At 38.6% G+C, this 20,504-nt stretch overlaps 1 protein-coding gene across 4 annotated transcripts; it reads right to left on the bottom strand.

Annotated features, from left to right (window-relative positions):
* Positions 1-3,241: 3,241 nt before the first annotated feature.
* Positions 3,242-12,323, bottom strand: LOC104607576 (pentatricopeptide repeat-containing protein At2g13600-like). 4 transcript variants are annotated; one of them, XM_010273245.2, is made up of 4 exons: positions 11,741-11,879; positions 5,647-5,716; positions 5,351-5,444; positions 3,242-5,142 (listed from the first exon to the last, which is right to left on the bottom strand). In XM_010273245.2, the coding sequence occupies exons 3-4, from the start codon at positions 5,365-5,367 to the stop codon at positions 3,375-3,377; spliced, it is 1,785 nt and encodes a 594-aa protein (XP_010271547.1). In that variant the 5' UTR covers positions 5,368-5,444; positions 5,647-5,716; positions 11,741-11,879; the 3' UTR covers positions 3,242-3,374. The 4 variants fall into 4 exon arrangements, with proteins under 4 accessions (XP_010271547.1, XP_010271546.1, XP_088744792.1 ...); XM_010273244.2 differs by lacking the exon at positions 11,741-11,879 and adding an exon at positions 6,467-6,605; XM_088888666.1 differs by lacking the exon at positions 5,351-5,444 and having other exon boundaries at positions 11,741-12,323.
* Between the last annotated feature and the right edge of the window lie 8,181 nt (positions 12,324-20,504).

Below are 20,504 nucleotides of genomic sequence, written 5' to 3'. Positions count from 1 at the left end.
TCTCTCTCGCTATCTATAATCTCACATTTTCCATGTGTTAGTTATTATTTAGTTAGTTCTATATAAATAATTTCTTGCCAAATGTAATACAGTTACTAATAGCTATTACTGTTTTATAATTAATGGAACCAAGCACTTAGTTGATGCCTGACTTTTTCTACTTCTGAGGATTGAAATATTAGGGATTATGTAATCCTTAATATTATCTCTTACGTGCTACTGGGAGTAAATTTATACAAATATATGTAATTAAGCACGTATATAATTAATTGGAATCACATCTTTGCCAGATTGAATATGGGTTAGATCCATATCTAATCTAATTATTAAACAAATGCAATTTTTAAAATCCAAATCCAACCAGCTTTTAAAAATTAAAAAAAAATGATCGTACAGATTAAAACTAAGTGGACCAGATGTCATGCTTTAGGCCTTGGGCTCTGTTGACAGCCCTAGACCAGAGTATCACGACTTCTTTCAGAGGTTTTGCATCGCTTTACACCCTCCATATCTTTGACCGTGTGAAAACTGAAAAGGTTGAAGTCTTTGCAACATTGATTCATAGATGGAGCATTTAATTTGCACTACTCCATCAATTAGCCTTTGGACCATGTAGATAGAAAGATACAATTGGATCTTTGATGGAAATGGCTCCCCTTTTTATGCAATCGGATTAGAAGCAGTGTAAACAGATTTTCAAGAATGCTAATATAAGCTGTCATATTCTTTATACTCTCAACTTCCAATCAGAACTGTTATGAGGAGGCGAGATAGATGGATTTATTGGAAATTTTCAATTCAGTCCCAGTCTAAATTAAATGTAGATGGTGTTAGCCGGGTAACCTGGGCTCCTTGCTACATCTACCCAGTCTGAATTTGTGCTTAAGTATAAAGTAATAACGAAAATCTAGTAAATATTTTGAATGACAAGAGTTGTCGCCTTTGGTCGGTCTATTACATTTTGGCACCGTTTATTTTTCGGTAAGTTTTTTATTCGGGTAAATACAATTATTTGGGTAAGTTTTTTTTTTTGGAAACATTTATCCAATTAAGTATATTCATCCATGTTTTTTTATTTTTCAAGTAAAAAAGAGGAAATGACTATCCATTATTAAAGGAGGGCATTTTTGTCCCATTCAAGTTTTGGAAACTTTCCTCCCAGGTGGGCAGGGGCGGAGCCAGAAAATTTTTATAAGGGGGTCAAAACCTAAATGAAGTATGTATGGACCCATAGGGGTGGCCAACCATTGAGGTGGAGAGTGAGGGGAAGGAAAATTTTACATAAAAAACTGTATTATTGTAAAGATTTTATAAACCATAAAGGGGCCATGGCTCCCCTGGCTCTGCCCCTGCAGGTGGGAAAGTTATTTGCCCACCTAAGAGATAGGTATTGCTTATTTGAGTAAGTGATACTCAGGAAAATAAACTTTCCCTAATCCCTTATTAATCTGAAAAAAGAACATGGGATTTTTTGTCAATGGGAATCAAAATCCCATTGACCAACTTTCCCTCTTCTCAAAATGCAAAAAAAAAGAACACCCCCTTTGAGGGAAATGAAAAGGATCCTTACAAATATGAACACTATTTTCATCAATACTCTGATGAAGGATAATCGTCGTGCTGATTGATTGGCTAATAGGGGTATTAACTAAAAAAAAAATAAAAAGTTGACTTCTTGGATGCTGATTCTAATCTTTGTGTATGAAGAGATTCATGCATGAAGGTTGAAGACTACATGTTCTCCCCCTGTACTCATTTTTCTCTCTTTTGCTAATGTTAATCAAATTTCAACGAGACCGTCCCACCACCTGCAGTAAAGTCTGAGGTTAAAAAAAATCGGTTAAACAACATATCTATTATCTACATATTCAAGATTTCTTTTTTTTTTTTTGCATTTTTTGGCCCATTTAATTTTTTATCAGGACTCTTCAGAGTAAGGCACTAGATCCCATGTTGTCGGTCTGTGGGCCCATTAAGATTCTTTGTTAGTGCCATCAATCCGTTACATCCGGTAACTGGTAGAGGAAGAAAAGGCAAAATTCCCAGGTTCAAGTGACCAACTCATGGACAGGGCACAAAATCTATTAGATTGCGCACGAAAGTTGTGTGTGTTTGTGAGAGAGAGAGAATAAATTTCTCATTCTATGATTCACACCTAAGATCTATCACAAGCCAAAAATTATTTAGAGCAAGAGAGCGATCTCCAGGAACATGGTAGGAAGGATGCTTCTTCCCAACCTGTCACCTTCAATTAAGATATGAAGAGAGCATGCGAGCAAAATATTAGTTAATACTTCTTCTAGTGGGCAGAGCACCGACTAAACAACCCAATATCTTGGAATCTGTCCTTTGCAATGGCCTTGCATGGTGGAGAAAGATAGCCCCCTTTTAAACAAGTATATATTTTGAGTATGTAAAAAGCAATTTGAAGGAGGTGAATCTCTGCCTTGGTGATACGATAGATACAGTACTCACATGCCAATAATATCAAAGAACATGGACAAATCGGAATTGTTTGGAAATTAAAATGATATCACGACCTACCAACCTAGAAAATTTCTTCACCCATTGCTTAAATTTGGGTAAATAACACGAGATCAAATCAGCCTCCTACAAGATTGTCCCACTGCACATCCCCGCCATATATTGAGATCATCTCCCGATGATGACATCATCATTTTTTATATTATCATTGGGAGATGTTCCCAATACACGGCGGAGATGTACTGTAAGACATTGTGGGGGCTGATTTGAACTCAAATAACACCCATAACTTTGTTTTGCAACAAAAAATCGCCCCTGAACTTCCAGATTCCAACACTTTGCCCTGTCCTCAGTTCTCTTAGCTAACTTAATAGAATATTTCCTTTAGATATTTCTAAAACCTCAAATTGCCCTTTATGTTATTTTATGAGACCATTTGACATGTCTCTCTCAACTTTCTGTCAGCAAACATTCATCTTGAAAGTGCCTTGAGAATGATCGGTTTCATCAACACCTTGATAACTATTTGTGCTTTTACAATGGTTATTTTCATCATTTTGATTTTTGTTGCAGTTGGCCCAAAGAATCTTGAATGGGCAATTTAGCAAAATTTCTTCATTGTCAAGTCCGTAGGCAAATCAAAGGACAAAGTGCTGGAACCTAAAAAGTTCAGGGGGTCATTGTTGCAAAAACAAAGTTTCTAAAACTAAGTGTTGTCACCCCCCCCCCCCCCTAGGTATAGGGTGGCTATCTGTAATTTACCCTTTAAACTTTGACATGTGTTATTGAAAATTGAGTAATCTGGGTCCAGGTTTTGAACAAACTGATTTTAGAAACTTAGAAGAAAGAAAAACTCTCAAGTATGTTTTATACCCAGAGTCAGACAAACATCAAATGCTTTGTCCATCTAGCATCCGCAGATATCTGAGTATGGGCATATACCCAGCTTCCCTCATTTCCAAAGTCAGCTTATCTAATTCCACATAGATTTCTTGTGAACGAGGGTGAGATGTATCACCCACTGAGAACACATGTACTCTTCCATCTACCTCAACCCAACTCCATCCAGGATTCTTTCTTACTCCCCTTTCTTTCATCATTTTTCTAATCTCAGCCACTTCACCCGACATTCCAGCTTCTGCATAAATATTTGAAAGTGTTACATACGGTGCTGCAGTATATGGGTCCATCATGAACAGCTGATTTGCAGCCTCCTTCCCAAGTTCTACTTCACCAAAAACTCTACAGGAACCCAAGAAGGAACTCCACATTACAGCATTTGGTTCAAAAGGCATGTCTTCCATCAGCTTTTTCACCTTTCTTAGATGTCCATTTCTCCCATAAAGGTCAATCAAGCAGGCATATTGGTCTAGTTCAGGAGACAGACCATAATCTTTCATTTTGTTGAAGTAGTATATTGCTCTATCAAGAAGCCCTGCATGATTGCAAGCAGTCAGTACAGCAGTAAAGCAAATAAGGTCAGGTCTTGCACCTTCTCCATTCACCAAGAGCTCAAATAGTTCTAATCCTTCTGCCCCTCTTCCACTTTGAGCATACCCTGTGATCATTGAAGTCCACAAGATGTTATTCCTCTTAACGGTTTGATCAAAGATACAACGAGCTTCATCAATGCTCCCACACTTGGAATACATATCTATCAACGAGCTAGCAATAAACACATTTCCTTCTGAACCCATCTTAGTTATCAGAGCATGGATCTGTCTTCCTTGTTGAATTATTGTGAGACTCCCGCAAGCATTCAAAATGCTAGAAAAGGTGTGGTAGGTAACGTCCAATCCACTACCACGCATTTTCACAAAAAGTTTCAAGGCTTCTTCACCTAATAAGTTCTGAGAATATCCAGCAATCATGGAGCTAAATAGAATGCTGTCTCTCTCCTTAGTTGAATTAAATAGGGATACAGCTTGGCCAATCTTCCCACACTTTGAGTAGCAATCAATAAGTGAACTGGCCACAAAACTGTTATGCCCAATCCCGAGTTTGATAACATATGCATGAAGAATTTTAACTAGCTCAGATGCTGTTGGTAGCCCTGTACATGCACTTATTACACTGGCAAAAGTGAAGCAGTTCGGTCTAATATTGGTTACCAACATCTCATTAAATAACATACAAGCTTCTTTTCCATTACCATTTTGTGAATATCCCGATATTACCGAGGTCCACAGTACTTCATCCTTCTCTTTGACACTGTCGAAAACCTTCTTTGCATCAAGCATTGCCTCACACTTGGCATATAAATCAACAAGTGCACTATTTAGATAATGATTTTCTTCATGCCCCAGTCGAATCAGTTGAGCATGAACTTGCAAACCTAGATGCCAATCCAATAACTTGGCACAAGAATTGAGAACAATGCATAAAGTGAACTTTGTAGGTTTTTGCCCAAGTCCATTCATGCAACCAAATGATCTCAAAGCTTCTCGGTATTGACCACTATTAGCAAGTTCAGCAATGATAGAATTGTGTGCTTCCAGGTGATGGCCAAGCTTACCATAGTTGTTGCTAACTATAAAGTTGGTTAAGTGCCCAGGATTTCTCTTGGATGATGAACCAAACAACTGATGTGCAATTCCTTCTGAAATTAGTCCTGCAACAGAGGAGAGACTAACAGCGGCCCGATGCTGTAGTAGTAGTCTGTGAAAAGAAGTATGCATTCAAGTATTATCAAATACAATGGTCACACTGGTACTACAATGTTAGCATTTGAACCCGAGATATTTTGGTAAAAAGTGTTAGCACGCAGCATTAACCTATCATGTGTGTTGTGCTTATTTGTGTATCTTCTGGATAAAATGAAAATAATAAGACTTGACCCCTGATCATTTATATCAAAAAGCAACACCTTGCCGTTTGACCCATGACCTGGTAAGCATTCCAATTTTATGTCCGGTCTGAGTCTTAAAAGACTTCTTTGTTACAATGGTCTTTCATGTATCCTGCAAATTTTGTTGTTTTACTATTAGTCAATCACATTAGAACAAATGGGTAGCCCACATGAAAGATGCCAAATGTAAGAGTAAACCTATTTTCTGATGCACATCCATATAAATGCATCATTCTGTTGACTTAAAAGTTAAGGCACCATGGTTAATTTCAATAAGAATCCCTTCCAAGCATTTCATTATTAGATGTTCTCACCTTTGTAAGGATGCCAATATAGAGAACTAATTTTCCTGGAAAATTCAGCCTACCCTTGCAAATGCAGATCCTGTGCAAAAGGAAAATAACGCTTGCATATCAGAATCATATCGTATCCATTCAGAGTATCAACACTATGAATACAAAATTTAGAAGACCTGGGATTATTCCTTGGGTCTTTAAATTCTCTCACCCAAAAAAACACTAAAAAATAACACAATACCAAAGTTCCTTCTATAAATTATCTCCTTATTTTAATGTAATACAGGATTACTATTCATCAAAAAAATGTAATACAGATTTACCAATAACATTTTTTCAGTATTCATTACCAATCATCACAATCCCATTGAGTTCTTATGGTACTGATGGTGAAAACAGAACCAAAGATTACATAGACTAACACTAGACTTGCCATGGTAAACAAAAATAGACTAGCATGGTAACTACTTTATTCGACATAACACATAAAGCAAGCAGAAAACAACTTTTTTTCTGAAGAATAAAAGGAAAATTTTATTAAAAGGAAAAAGAATTACAGCAGGAAGATGATATGATTTCATCCGAAAGGAGAGAACAACTAAATGACCCAACAAACAAACTACAAGACCCCTTAAACAACACCTAAAGCTCAGTTTGGAAGGAGTACAAATACAATTATGTAGAGTGCAAAACCTTATATTTTGTACTATTTTGTATATATTTGTAGTGTACATATTTGTATTTGTACTCTTTCCAAACTGAGACTAAAGAACAAACGCACAATTTACATGCCAACAACTCATACTAAACTGGACTCAAGCTAAAAACCATGAAGCACCTTGTAGAGATGCTCAATCTTCATCCACGATCTCATCCTCCTAATCTGAAACTTCCTCGTCCCAAGCTTTGCCTCCTTTCAACAGAGATTTTCTCTTTAACTTCTCTTCCCCTTTTTTTTCCTTTCAAATTCCTCAAAGGCCCTCATAGCGAACTCTTCACCACCCCAAAAATAGAGGCCCAAACTTTTTCCAATGGTGGCCTCTCCAACTACCAACTTTTGAAGAGTCACCATCCTTAAACTCATCACTTTGCACCTTGGTGCTTGTACCAAAAACAGAGCCCTCACCGCCCTTCCTTGATGGCTTGAACATCCTTCCCCGAAAGAGCATCTAGTGGTTGCTCCTCCATTGTTGTTCCTTTAGACTCAGCTCCAGGAGACAAATTGCCTCTCTTCCTTCTTCTCTTGTATACCCATTTGTAAGTTTTTTTGTGACGAACCATAAAGATGCAAAGATGAGCAGCTGCTACTTGGGCGCTCCAAACCTGCACAAAAGGAGAAAAGAGCAGCTGCCACTAGACCAGTTCATGGGCCGAGCCGGGTCGGGCTCGGGCCGGGCTTTTACTCTTTATTAACAGAAAAATGTTAGGCCCGAGCCCGAGCCCGGCCCAACCAACGGGCCTACAACTTGGGCCCGGGCCCGGCCCTGATAAAAAGCCCGAAGCCCGAGCCCGAGCCTGAAGCCCGACCTAATAAAAGAAATTCGAATTTTTCCCTATTCAAATGGACATTATCTATTTTAATTCAGATGTTTTTTCCCCTATTTAAATAAGCAATGGGCCTACAAGTGAATCAACAACCTTCTTAAATCAAAAAATTTATTCAAATGGACATCACATAGGGTTTTTACTTAGGTTTAACTATAGGTCGGGCCGGATCGGGCTCGAACCGAGCTATTTTGGCAAAGCCCGAGCCCGGCTCGAATTTTATGCAGGTCGGGCTTTTTGGCCCGAGGTTAAGCCCGCGGTACAAAAAGCCTGTTCAAGCCCGTCCGGGGGCCGGCCCGGCCCGGCCTGGCCCGGCGGGCCACCCGGCCCATGAACAGGTCTAGCTACCACACAATATGAATCCGAGAGACACTGGCCCGTAGCAGCAAATCACAACCCAGCACTTCTTAATCTGAATGAAGCAGGATCAGAGAGGATCTTTTCCTTTCTCTGTAATGTGCTTTTCACACATGCAATAAGCAATTGGGAGTGACCCCTTATATAGCTTTCTATCTCCAACGTTAAGTTCCCTATTATTAGGAACAAACAACAACTAAGTGACCAATTGAGATAAGTCATCTCAACAGTATAACTCATGCCCCATCAGATTTGAGGCAAGTGTCTCATATTAACCAAGGATCTAACAACTTGGTCATCCAGTCTAGACTGGGCCAAATGGATATCCACTGACCCAGTAAGAGCTGGAACTAGGACCCAGAAAAATCCAATAATATTGTATCTCTATGCATAAAACATTTTCCAATAAACAATCAAATAAATTTTCTTGTATAGAAAATAAATAAATAGATAATAATATTAAAAAGGTGAATGATTGTATGTGAAGGTGTTGCATAGAGATAACCATGAAATAATCATCTTCCATCAACATGTGGCTTGTCACATGGCCATTGGATATTCCAACATGTTGAGGATCAAACGAGGGCCTATGGCCACTCTACCATCATCTCTCACTTGGCCAGTTAGGCCCGAGATGAATAAGTGCCAACCAATCCCATTGCTTTGGCATGCCTTACACAATCTGCAATTGCAATGGGTTTAGTCAATGGGTCGGCAATCATTTCTTTTGTAGGCACGTATTCTACCAAGATCTATTCCGTTGGTAGACATCATATAAGTAACGGTACTGGATATCAACATGTTTCACTTCAAGGCATGCCATGGTAGCATAACTGAGTATCTTCATAGTTTTCATCAGTACATCAAGAACTTTCACTGCTTTTGAACCCACAAATCTGCAAGTAATGAACTCAATATGCATGACAAATTTAGGTGCATAGCTTTGCTTTCTTGCTCATCAATGAGACAATTGATCCTCTTAAGAGGAATCAGCACCCAATAGTGAATTTGCTATCATTTGGATCACCTGCAAAAATTAGCATCACACTAATCCAACATCTCCAAGTCATATGTGTTTGGAGTGTTTTACCAACTTTAAATATCCAAGCATTCTTTTAATGGTTCTCTAAAGGGTTCCTTAGGTATTTACTTACAAGACCAACAACACATTACATATTAGGTCCTATATAATACATTGCACGCATCAAGCCAACTATAGATTTAAGCACAAGATCTGCTTTTCATCTTTAGTATTTCTTCATTAACGGGAGCCATATCTTAATCTAATAACCCCATAGCATTCTTTGACATAAACTATCTCAGAATATTTCAGGAGTAATGCTCTTGTGAAAGAGCTAAAATTCTGGCATTCTTATCCATTTTTAAGCATCTATCATTTTCAAATTGGTTTTCATCGAATTATTCATTTCATTGATTATGAAGTCATCACTACTAGCAATTAGGAAGTGCTCTACACATGAGGGAAGAATAATAAACATACTCCCACTATTCAAAAGAACAAACACAAGGATAAAAGGAATTAAGAATAAAGCCATATGTTGCATAATCATTAAGATGAGTCACATATGTCTCTTCATGAAGAAATACAGTTCTCATATAGGAAAAGAAAAAACTGAGAATGAAAAGATACAACCAATAACATAACAAAGTAAGCTTAGTAACAGTTGAGGTAAATCTCCTCGCAAATTAATGCTTCTATTTGAGTATATCTACAATTCAAAACTTACTTTATAATTTCCTATGGATCCCTCAATATTTGTTTACTCCCTGTAGATTTTTGTTTTCAGTAAAACAATTAATTCTCAAACTTGATTTTTATTTATGGCTTCACACCATATCATGTGCTTCCATAGCATCTTCAAGACAATGGAATCATTAAAAATCAAGAAAATCAACATATAAGGGATTATTTATTTAAATGTAATAGTCCAATAATCCTTATGAGGGGAATATTTTCCTTCAAATCATTCCTTCTTGAGAGTTTGTACAAGAATGACCATGACTAGGACATCCAAAAAAAAGTCCATCCTCCCTGAATTTTATTTTCTAGAGATACAACATCCTTTACCCTCCATTAATACAATAGTCTGATCAAAATGTGTAACCTTTGTTGATTTCACTATATGATTAGTATATAAAGGTACACTCAATTCTATTGTTATCTAACTTGCTTCTTTGTTGGAGAAAAAAAATTAAACAGGCTGGAGATATATTCTCCACTATTTCTCTTCAAGAGATTTTGTTTTTCTCCTTGGCATTTTATTTTGTATTTTCTCTAATCAGATTTTTCTTTAACCAAGTACACATATCCAATTCTAGAATAACCATTGATAAACACCATAGTATGTACCCTTTCCCCATGAGTTTTCTCATTCAAATGGCCACACTCACCTGAAAGGATAATAGCTAATGATTCTTTTGATATCTTTCTTTTCTTAAAAAGGAGTTTAATTAATTTTTACTAAGAGATGGTTCACAAGATTAATGCATTCCCATTTTGGGCATTCGATTATTGGAACTCCTTTCTATTTTATCTTTATATGCAAGAATCTCAAATAGGCATTCTCATCTATACCACAAATACAATGAGCATCTACTTTATTAATAGACAAAAAATGTTTACTCCCACTATCCTTGTCCATCCTAAACTAACATGGGTAGTAAATTCCCTTTTAGTTTTGCTTTGTGTTTTAAGCTTTAGGAGCTTTACTTTTTCTCCTGATTTTGCAATTCTAGGGAGTAAGAAAAAAGGTGTCCATATGATCTAGGAACCGAAGAGTGATTTCAGAAAAAAAGAAAAAAAAAGACTAAACAGTGGATATGTTTGAACAATTCAGGGGACTGTGTTGCAGTTTAGCATAATTGAATATCACTAAACAAATGTTCATAATGTCATGTAGTAATAAAAGAAGTGTTCACAAAGACACATGACTATTCAGCAATTTAATAATTTAAGGATTACCACATCATCACATCACAGCTCTCAAAAATAAATCTGAGGAAGTGGACTATACACATTATCATAGATAAGCAATCAAATAAGAAATTATTCATTTCAAACAGCAATGGAAGAGATGAAAACACGTTGGGCCTCTTTTATATGGCACTCCACAAAAATTTTACAAAAAAAAAAGTCCAAGGTTTAATGCTCCTTCCCTCCCCCCCCCCCCCCCTTTTTTAATGAGACTAAATGGGAAAAATAAATAGTACGAGTGGACTAGTCATTACCCTTCCAAGAATCAAATCTTTCAAATAGGTGTAACACTAAAAGAAACTTTTCAAAAAATAGTTTATTTTAAACTATTTTGATCACTAAAAAATAAGAATATAATGAGGAACTTGTGGTGATCAAAAGAACATTTAAATACTCTGGATAGAACAAACATTCAATCTACTAGTCCAATTATTCAATAAAAGTGATGCAAATCCAAAATTTTGTGTTTCAACAAATATGCGTCCAACAATTTTCAAGTTTAAAGCATTAGCAATAGTATGATGCACCCACCGATATAAAGTGATTTATTTTTAATTAAATACTACTAAGTCCACTTGAAAGTGGTTACAAAAAACTTAAGAATTTGTGTAAGTTTTGCTACAAGATGACTTATTAAATTGCATAATGCCTAAACACAGTCCCAACTAAAACACATAAATTTAGGACTATTAAATAAAAGGAAAGGTAGGTTGCTATCTTCAAATGCTATGGAGCAAATAAATCATCTTTTGGTTCCTCAAATTAAGGCTTGAAGATACAGGGAAACAAATCCTAGTATATTGGATCTAAACAACTTTAAAGCCTTAAGCATTTAAAGAACTAGCTTCCTGTTAACAACAAATGCAAAAACACAAGGCAGTCCACTGATTAGGCCTAAAAAACTGGTTAATTTCAATCATACCAAAATTTAATTGAAGCTAATAATTCTGAGCTGCTCATGCATATGTAGCTGGCAATTTTTGTGAGTAAACGTAATAGAAATATGCGAGGGGGGAAACTTAGCTGTGTGCGATCAATTCCATTGATTTAGCAGAGTAATCTTTGATAATATATATATATATAACGAATCAATAGCTCACAACCTTGGCCGAAATGATATAGGGCCCCAAAAAATGAAAAATAATTAATGACGACCGCGGAAGATCGTTCAAAAAAGGAATCAAAAATTAAAAAAAAAAAATGGGTTTGTAATACCCGATTTGAGCCTTGTGGCGATTCGTAGATAGCAATCCTTGAATCAAAGCAATATGGAAACTGATTTGAAACGCTTGGGTATGATTTACTGCTCGAATCAACCTTATCCGACTAAATGAATCTTGTAGAGATAGCAAACAGCAAAAGCCCTAAATTTATTTAGGGTTCATTCGGCTCAGATATCAGATGTGATATGTAGCCTTTGAACGAACAGCTTCAGTCGATGAAGAAGGCCAAAAAACAATGTATTTTCTTTGTCGAATCTCTAATGGCACCGAAGAGTCAATCTCTCTACAGCTGATGCGCAAAAAAAAAAAAAAAAAAAGAATCTGCAACTTGGTTTCTTTGGTGTCGATCAAACTATTAGCAGTGGTTTTCTCAAGCGGTCGAAGATGCTTATAACCCTCGAACCGGCCGGAAAAGGAGCTTCAAACTCAGTTTAACAGGGGATTCACAGTATTCAGTCGCTGGAGTCCACTGTTTGTTCGGAGATGGGAGGAAAAAATTCTATCAACTGCTTCGGTGGAGAAGAATGGAACACGGCTGCTATTTGGGCATTCCAAATCTGCACAAAAGGAAAAAAGAGCAGCTGACACACAATATGAATCCGAGACAATAGCCCGCAGCAGCAAATCGCAACCCGGCACTTAATGGAGCTGGAGTAGAGAGGATCTTTTCCTTTCTCGGTGATGTGCTTTTTACACATGCAAGAAGTAATCGGGTCTAGATTAGGTCAAATGAATATCCACTAACCTAGTAACTAGGAGTGTTCATGAAAAACTAAAAAATCAAACCGAAATGAGAAAATTGAACCGCAAAATGCAGTTAATCGAATCGATCAATTGGGTTTTGGTTTGTAATTTTTGAAAAAACCTAAATATCGATTCTATATATATTTTAATATATGTCACATATTTTCTATGTATTATATATAAATATATTCATTATATATAAATATATACTTATATTATATTTATAATGATCTATTTATAAATATATTATATATTATATATAGTTAAAATATTTATAATATATTATATATCATTTATTATTTATAATACAATACTATACATATATTTATATAATATAGATTATAAATATAAAAAAAAACAAAAAACCAAAGAATCGAACTGGTCAAAAACCGAAACCGGTAGACTAGTTAACCGGTGGTACTAGTATGGTTTTGGTTTGGCAAAATGGAAAAACCAGTACCACCAGTTCAATTTACAAAAAAGGGCCATGGTTCGGTTAACCGAACCGTGGACACCCCTACCAGTAAAAGTTGGAACTACGATCCAGAAAAATGAATGATTGTGTGTGAAGGTATTGCATAGAGATAACCATGAAATAATCATCTTTCATCAATTTATGGCTTGTCACATGGCCATTAGATATTCCAACATGTTGAGGATCAACCGAGGACCTATGGCCACTCTACCATCATTTTGTGGGTCCTGCCCTTGCCAAACCGGGCTTCAACCTAGAGAAGATTTTCATCATATGCACTACATTAGTGTTTTTTAGGCTGTGCAATTTCTTACCACTCACTTCGTTGAACCTCTCATTTTTCTCTTCACTCTTGCTTCTTCGACCCAAGTCAACACCCAATCTTTTGATCTTCACCTCCTTAAAACGAAAGGTGTCTCCAACATGATTCTCATCCTAAACACCAATGTTGTCTCCATCTTCCCTCGGCCCTCTTCATCCTATTGTTTCCCCGAACTCAAAAACCGCAAAGATCTCCCCAACTTCCTCTGTCCCCTCTTCCAACCCCCCACTCTCTCCAGGGAAAATCTTCTCATAGGCCAGAGGGTCGACTGGAACCAAATCATTTCTTGTTTCCTAGAGAGTCGACACATCAACCTCAATTTTCGATGTGATCCAAGCCACCATAGTGACTTGATAGATAGGCAAAATGGATGCTCATAGAACCCACATTTGTAAGGCTACAAGATAATTATTATTTCTATTTGAACACAAATGATTTGGCCTAGAAGTTCTCATTAAAATAATATAAAATGCCTAATTCTGCATTTGAAATATAAGTTTTTCATTGACTGATAATTTAGATTCACAAGAGCAACAACATTACCATGAAAACAAATCAGCCTGTTTCTTGAGTCCAAATCTCCAATGTCTTGTCGATGAGGGGTAATTTGGTCCTCCAAATAGCTTCACGACACGTGGCCTTCAAGTAATACCTCGACACTAGATAAGCGAATCAGCTCAGCAAGTTAGCCCGAGGCACCTAACCCAAACCGACCTCCACTTTGGTCGGGCTGAATTGATAGGTTCCATAACTCGTGGCAACTCGTCCTAGAGACTGGCTGAGCTGTAGGAATCAATAGCAACCTACGAGGGGAGCCCGCTGACTTGTCTTGACAATGTGTTACCAGCCCGAGGTCTCCGGAACATTAATGCCTCGACCGTTAGACTGGCCTACTACACCACATGCCTCAGAGTTATTCGAGTTGACGGTAACCTCCGTGCAGATCTCGTAACCAACATAGTAATATGCCCAACTAAGAGGAAACCGTTCCACAAGAAGAGGAGACCCATTGTAAGAGGGTTCTGACCACCAATACCTATATAAGACACTCATTCCTACCTAAAGGTACGCGTGATTACATACTCTCAAGCTCTCTCATTATCTCAAGAACTCTCAAAACACTCTCTGACTTAAGCATCGGATGCCCACCTCGAGTAAAGACAAACTGGGCATTCTAACATTCTCTCTTGCAGAACACATCAGCTCGGCCACCTCCAACTGGGCCCGGGCATAGCTCAGCCCTGACAGGGAATCTTTCAAATCAGCGTTCAAGTCATCTAACACAAGGGAGAAGCCAGATCACGCTACATCACTTGCCATTCCCAAGTGCGCTAGATGCAATCTTATTCTTAGAGGGTGTTAGAATCCTACCTAACTCAGGGCTCTTCGAGGGAGCCAACCTCATGATATGAATGAGAAAAGAGAGAGAGAGAGAGATGTTGGGAAAATGAATGCTCAAGGCTCCTTGACTCCTCTTTTATTAGTTGTAATACAATGTGTTGGTCACACTATTCATCCACTTGCACAATCCTGTTGCATTCTGCTATTGTGGTTGTCCTCAAGTGGTGTTAGTTACAGACCCACTAGTGATTTGTCATGGCCTTTTCTTGTATACTCGACTCACTGTTCTGACTCCCGGTGCTTTATCAGTCCCTCCCCCCTTAAGGAGACGATGTGGGGAAACGAGTTTGTAAGTCCAAGTAAGGCTCCCATGTTGCATCTTCAAGTGGAAGACTCAACCAAACTACCAATTCCTCTGGTATGACATAGTGACCTCTCTGTGCACCCACCTAGGATGTGAGCAGGTTTAGTTTGAATCTATCCATCCTTAGAGAATAATAGAAGGGTGGGAGTTGCAACTACTCTAACCCTTTGCCATTTTTTCAGTAGAGATACATGGAATACAGGGTGCAATTTTGATGTGGGTGGAAGGTCAAGCTTTTAAGCTACTAGACCAACGCAATCAATAATCTGGAATGGGCCAAAATATCTTGGTCTCAACTTGTTCCAACGGTGGCCAGCTACTAAGATTTGGTGAATGGTTGTAGTTTAAGGAATACCTGGTCTCTAATCTAGTACCAAATTGCTCGGTGTTTCTTGCCACAGAAGCCATTCATCCACTGTTGGCCCCAGAGTAGATGGTCATTCAACTATTGTAATACTATATCTTGTTGGAGAAGTCAGTCTTGCAATGCTTCCACTGATGTAGATCCCTTTCACATATGGAAGGAGAGTAGGTGGGCCCCTTCTATAGAGGGCCCGAGACTGAGTCATCCCAGTCGCATTGTGGTAGGTAGTACTGTACCACCACTTGGCCCAATAGAACCATTTGAGCCATTAACGTGGCCTGTCTCCTGCAAAGCACCGTAAGTAAGTTTCCAAACTCCGATTTACCACCTTTGTTTGGCCATCTGTTTGGAGGTGGTAGTTGGTGGATTAGAGTTTAACCCCTTGGAGTCTGAAGAGTCCAGCCCCCATAAGTGGTTCATGAAAACTGGGTCACAGTCCGATACAATAGAATTAAGAAGGTCATGTATTTGTACCACCGCCTTAAGAAATAGCTTAGCCACCATGGATGTTGTGAAAGGGGTGGGAGAGAGGAAGAAAGTGGCAATACTTCATGAATCCGTCCTTAACCATGAGAATGATGGATTTGCCATAAGAAAGGGGTAAGCCAATCACAAAGCCCATTGATATATCGGCCCATATTTGTGTAGGAATGGGAAGTGGCTATAGTAGACCAGTTGGGCTTCTAGTATTTGACTTACCTCTAGAAAACAGCACACCCAGCTATGAATGGTTGAACAGAATCTCACATTCCCTGCCAATAAAATTGGGTGGCAACTGGCAAGCCTCTTGTAAGAGCACCAAGTTGATGTTTATAAAACAGTAGGCCATCCTCCACTATATAGCTTAGGTGGCTGGTTGGGTCATTCTGGACCTGTGAATGCAAGGTGTTCAATTTTGGGTGTGATTGGGCTTCACCACGTAGCTGGTCCATGAGGGGGACAAACTAGAGAGTGAGCAATAATGGATATATCTAAGGTTGGCGGGAGAGTACACCTGTAGCTCTATTAGTGTGCCCTTTGTATTTAATTACATAATCATAGCCAAGTAGTTTGGCTACCCAACGTTGTTGCTTTGGAGAGACAATGGGCTGCTCCAATAGAAATTTTAGAACTCTGATAATCAGCTCATATGGTGAACCTATGCCATAGCAAATAGGACCTCAAACGTTGAACCGCAAGAACAACCACAATCAATTCCCATCCATACACTGACTTGGCCTGTTTTTGTGATGTCAGTGCCTTATTAAAGAAAGATAGTGGTAGTCCTTCTTGCATGAGAACAGCTCCAACTCTTTGGCTGAATGCATCACGCACTATGATAAAGTCCTTGGTGAAATCAAGTAGTGCAAGAGTAAGGTGTCATTTGATAACGCTGAAGTCTAGAATCTGAAAATTATAAAAGCTATTATTTAGCTCTGAAGTCTGAAATGAGGTATACATGCTTTTCTATTTTTCAAAGGATCTAAACAAGTAAAGTTGTTTGAGATAGATCAATCCTTCAACATCTGAAAATAGTGGATTTTGCCATTTGAATCTAAAGGGAAGAGTTCATCCAGTCATTTAACGTATTGAGGTTGAACAAGTCAAAATAGCAAATGGTTGGTGGATGCACCTTCCACAATGAATCACTATCAATGTCATCAGTAGATGTCGTCGGTTCTATAAAAATGAGGTGAGAGTTCCCAAAGGTGTTGACATTGAGATGCATACTTTGCCCATGCTTCTTCAGCCCTAGAAAATACGTACCTTGGAAAAGCAACTGGTTGGAGGCAGAGGGTCTAAACAATTGCTCTCTAATGTTTACTATTGGCCAAGATCTTGGCAGGAGAAGGTGTTCCTTGAGTTTCGCCATTAATGGAGAGCTTTACGAAGTGAAAGTGGAAACCATCATTGGTAGATTTGTCGGCATGGAGATGGAAGACCAACAAAACTAAAAAATGCATTGTTTTTACCTAGAAACTATCCTTGGTAGAGTTGCCGACATCGAAGGAGACTTGAAGCTTTAACTCGGGAAGTGAATTGGGGCTTAGATTTGGGTTAAAAGAAGCAACTTTTGTCATTTGAGAAATGATAGGAGGGCATTTAGGAAATTTTATTAGCTCTGAATTGCCTCTAACTGCATTAAGTAGTTGGACGACCTCTTACAGTTTCAAATATGAAAGTGGCATTCAAATCCAGTTTTAGACATGACCCCAAACGTCTAGTACTTATGAAAAGCAAGTTTTTCAAAGATAAGAGGTGGATTTAGCGTTATCAAATGCTGCCTTAATAGAGAGGAAACGACAGCTTTCAATGTCACAAAGGCCTCTTGGGCCTTAGAAGTCTAGCAAAAGGCATTATTCTTAAGCAGATATGTCAATGGTGTGGCAATCAACCCATGCCCCTTAATAAAGTAACAGTAATAACCTGCTAGACCCAATTAGGGTTGTAGATCCTTGACATTTTGTAGTCAAGGATAATTTATCATACTAGAAACCTTTTAAGGCTATGTTGCTATAGATCCATTTTCAACTTCATGCCTAAGGTAGTAAACTTGGGTCTAACCAAATGCACACTAGACTCTTGCAAAGAGCTAGTGGGCCTTCAATGTCTGAAGAGTAATTTGTAGATATAGTAGATGTTTGATCCATATAGCACTATATATTAGGATATCATTAAAAATAAATAAACTTGTGCAAATAGGGCCAAAAAACATCATTCAAATGGGCTTGGAAGGTTGTTGAGGCATTGGTTAGCCCAAATGGCATGACCAAAAACTCATAAATCTCATCATGTGTACAAGGGCAGTCTTGTGGATATTGTTCTCATGAACATAAATTCCATGATATCCAACTCTTAGGCCCAACTTTGAAACATTGTAGCTTGTCCAAGTTCATGTAATAGTTCGTCAATTATCGATATTGTAAATCAGATTTTGATAAAAATGTTGTTTCGTTCTATTCCAACACCCATTCACTTTCAAAAATAAACTGTTCACTATCAAAGGCATTTGAGATGTAAGAGGAGGTTCCTTGACAGAGAGAGAAAACAGTTCCCATTCCTAATCCAGGGCACATTCCATATATTAAAAATAGAGTCTAGTAATAAAAAAAGCCCATGTTAAATTTTAACTCCATCAAATTCTTATCAAAATATTTCCAAAATATAGAATCATTTTGCCTAATTTTATTAGGGAATCATCTATTATTGATTAGATACTTATTTCTAAGCAACCTGTGCTCATCAAAAGAATTAACAAATCGCCAAGCATGGGCAGGAGATGTTTGTGATGACTTATTATATAGTGGCTGCAAAGCATTGCTAGGTAAATAGCTTTCTTTCTTGCATAAAACTTCTAAAGGGGAACACTAGTGGCCTTCAAAAATCTTCTTATTTCTTGCCTCCCATATGAGGTATACAAAAAATTACAGATTACAATGGATGTAGATACACTCTAAAACAGAGTAGAATGAGAAGTGATGAGGAGCGATTTGGCCCTCTATTGACATGATAACACGTGGCACCTCAGAACAATCAATTGACATCTCAACACTATGTAAGTAAACCTTAGGAGCACCTTGAACACCTCGTAGCTAGACCTGTTCATGGGCCGGGTGGCCCGACGGGCCGGCCCGGCCCGGCCCGGTCCCCAGACGGGCTTGAACAGGTATATAGGCCCGCGGGCTTAACCTCGGGCCAAAAAGCCCGGCCCGCAATAAATTCGAGCCGGGCACGGGATTTGCCAAAATAGCCCGGCCCGACCTATAATAAACCTAGAAAACCTAGTTGAATACCCCTCTTTTTTTCACCTCTTTCCCTTCTTTTTCCAACCAAATTCTTCTTCTCCACATCCTCTTTCCCTTCTTTATATATATTTTTTAATATAAATAAATTTTGAATTTATATATTTTTTTTAATGTAAATAAATTCTGATTTATATTGATTATTGAATAGGGAAATTTTTAATTTTTTTTATTAGGTCAAGCTTCAGGCTCGAGCTCGGGCTTCGGGCTTTTTATTAGGGCCGGGCTCGGGCCCAAGTTGTAGGCCCGTTGGTCGGGCCGGGCTCGGGCTCGGGCTCGGGCCTAACATATTTCTGTTAATGAATAGTAAAAGCCTGGCCCATGAACAGGTCTACTCGTAGCCGCCTTGGTGACCTCAACAGACCGAATTGTGATTGGCCTGGCAAAACGTCAGGTCGGCATAAGAGATGACCTACTTCCGCCAACCTAACCCGAGTTTAGTTGGCAACCTACCTCCGCCGACCTAACGAAAACTCAGGTGGCGACCTCATTACGACCAAGCTAGGAACCTCGGCATTAGGGGCAACCTCCCCCGAGGCCCTGCCAACCTAATTAGGACCCAATTAGCGACTTGCCTAATGTGTTGGGCAACCTCTTCCTTAAGTGGGCTATAATCTTTGACTTCCCTGAGATCACGATGCTACGTCGGAAGAGCCGATTATCACCCTGCCCACTTTGGGCTTGACTGGATAAGCACTACTCACTTACACAGAATCCACCTCTAGGCATGAAACCACCTCCGAACCAGACAGGCCAGAGATTACGGATGCGCTTCGTGAACCTCACGGTAGCTTTCCTATATAAAGGTGTTCCCTTCCTCAGAAAATGTACATGCGATTTAACTCTCTAGTTCTCTCGCTTTTAGCTCTCTCAAAGCTCTTCGCTAACTTAAGCATCAGAGTGCCCACCTTGGGTAAAGCAACCTGAACACTCTAATAATCACTTTCTTGCAACTCGACCAAGTGACCTACATAGTATGGCGTCCAAGTTGTCTTCCAATAGGGAACACCAGATTGTGCACCATCAATTGGCACAAAACATCTCGTGGTATGTGTTGAGCAAGAGCAAGTGAAGAGAGGAGAGGAGAAGAGAGAAGAGAGGTGAGTCGAGTGACTGAAAGCCCTCCAGAACTTAGGGGGCGAATGAATGAATTTATTATTTATACTAGTCCAGTCGAACAATATAAATAGAAGAGAAATTACAACAGTACCCTTATGGTACTAAACCTGAATATACAAACAACTGTCAACACTCCCCCTCAAGTTGGAGCATAGATATCAATCATGCCCAACTTGTCACAAAGATCATGATGTCTGGAAAGGTTTAAGCCCTTTGTAAAGATGTCTGCAAGCTGGTTCTTAGAA

The sequence above is a fragment of the Nelumbo nucifera genome, chromosome 5, assembly GCF_055504915.1.
Source record: "Nelumbo nucifera cultivar China Antique chromosome 5, China Antique-T2T, whole genome shotgun sequence".
NCBI classification, from domain to species: domain Eukaryota; kingdom Viridiplantae; phylum Streptophyta; class Magnoliopsida; order Proteales; family Nelumbonaceae; genus Nelumbo; species Nelumbo nucifera.
Note: the sequence above shows the minus strand (reverse complement) of the source record. Positions and strands in the feature narration are given on the sequence as shown.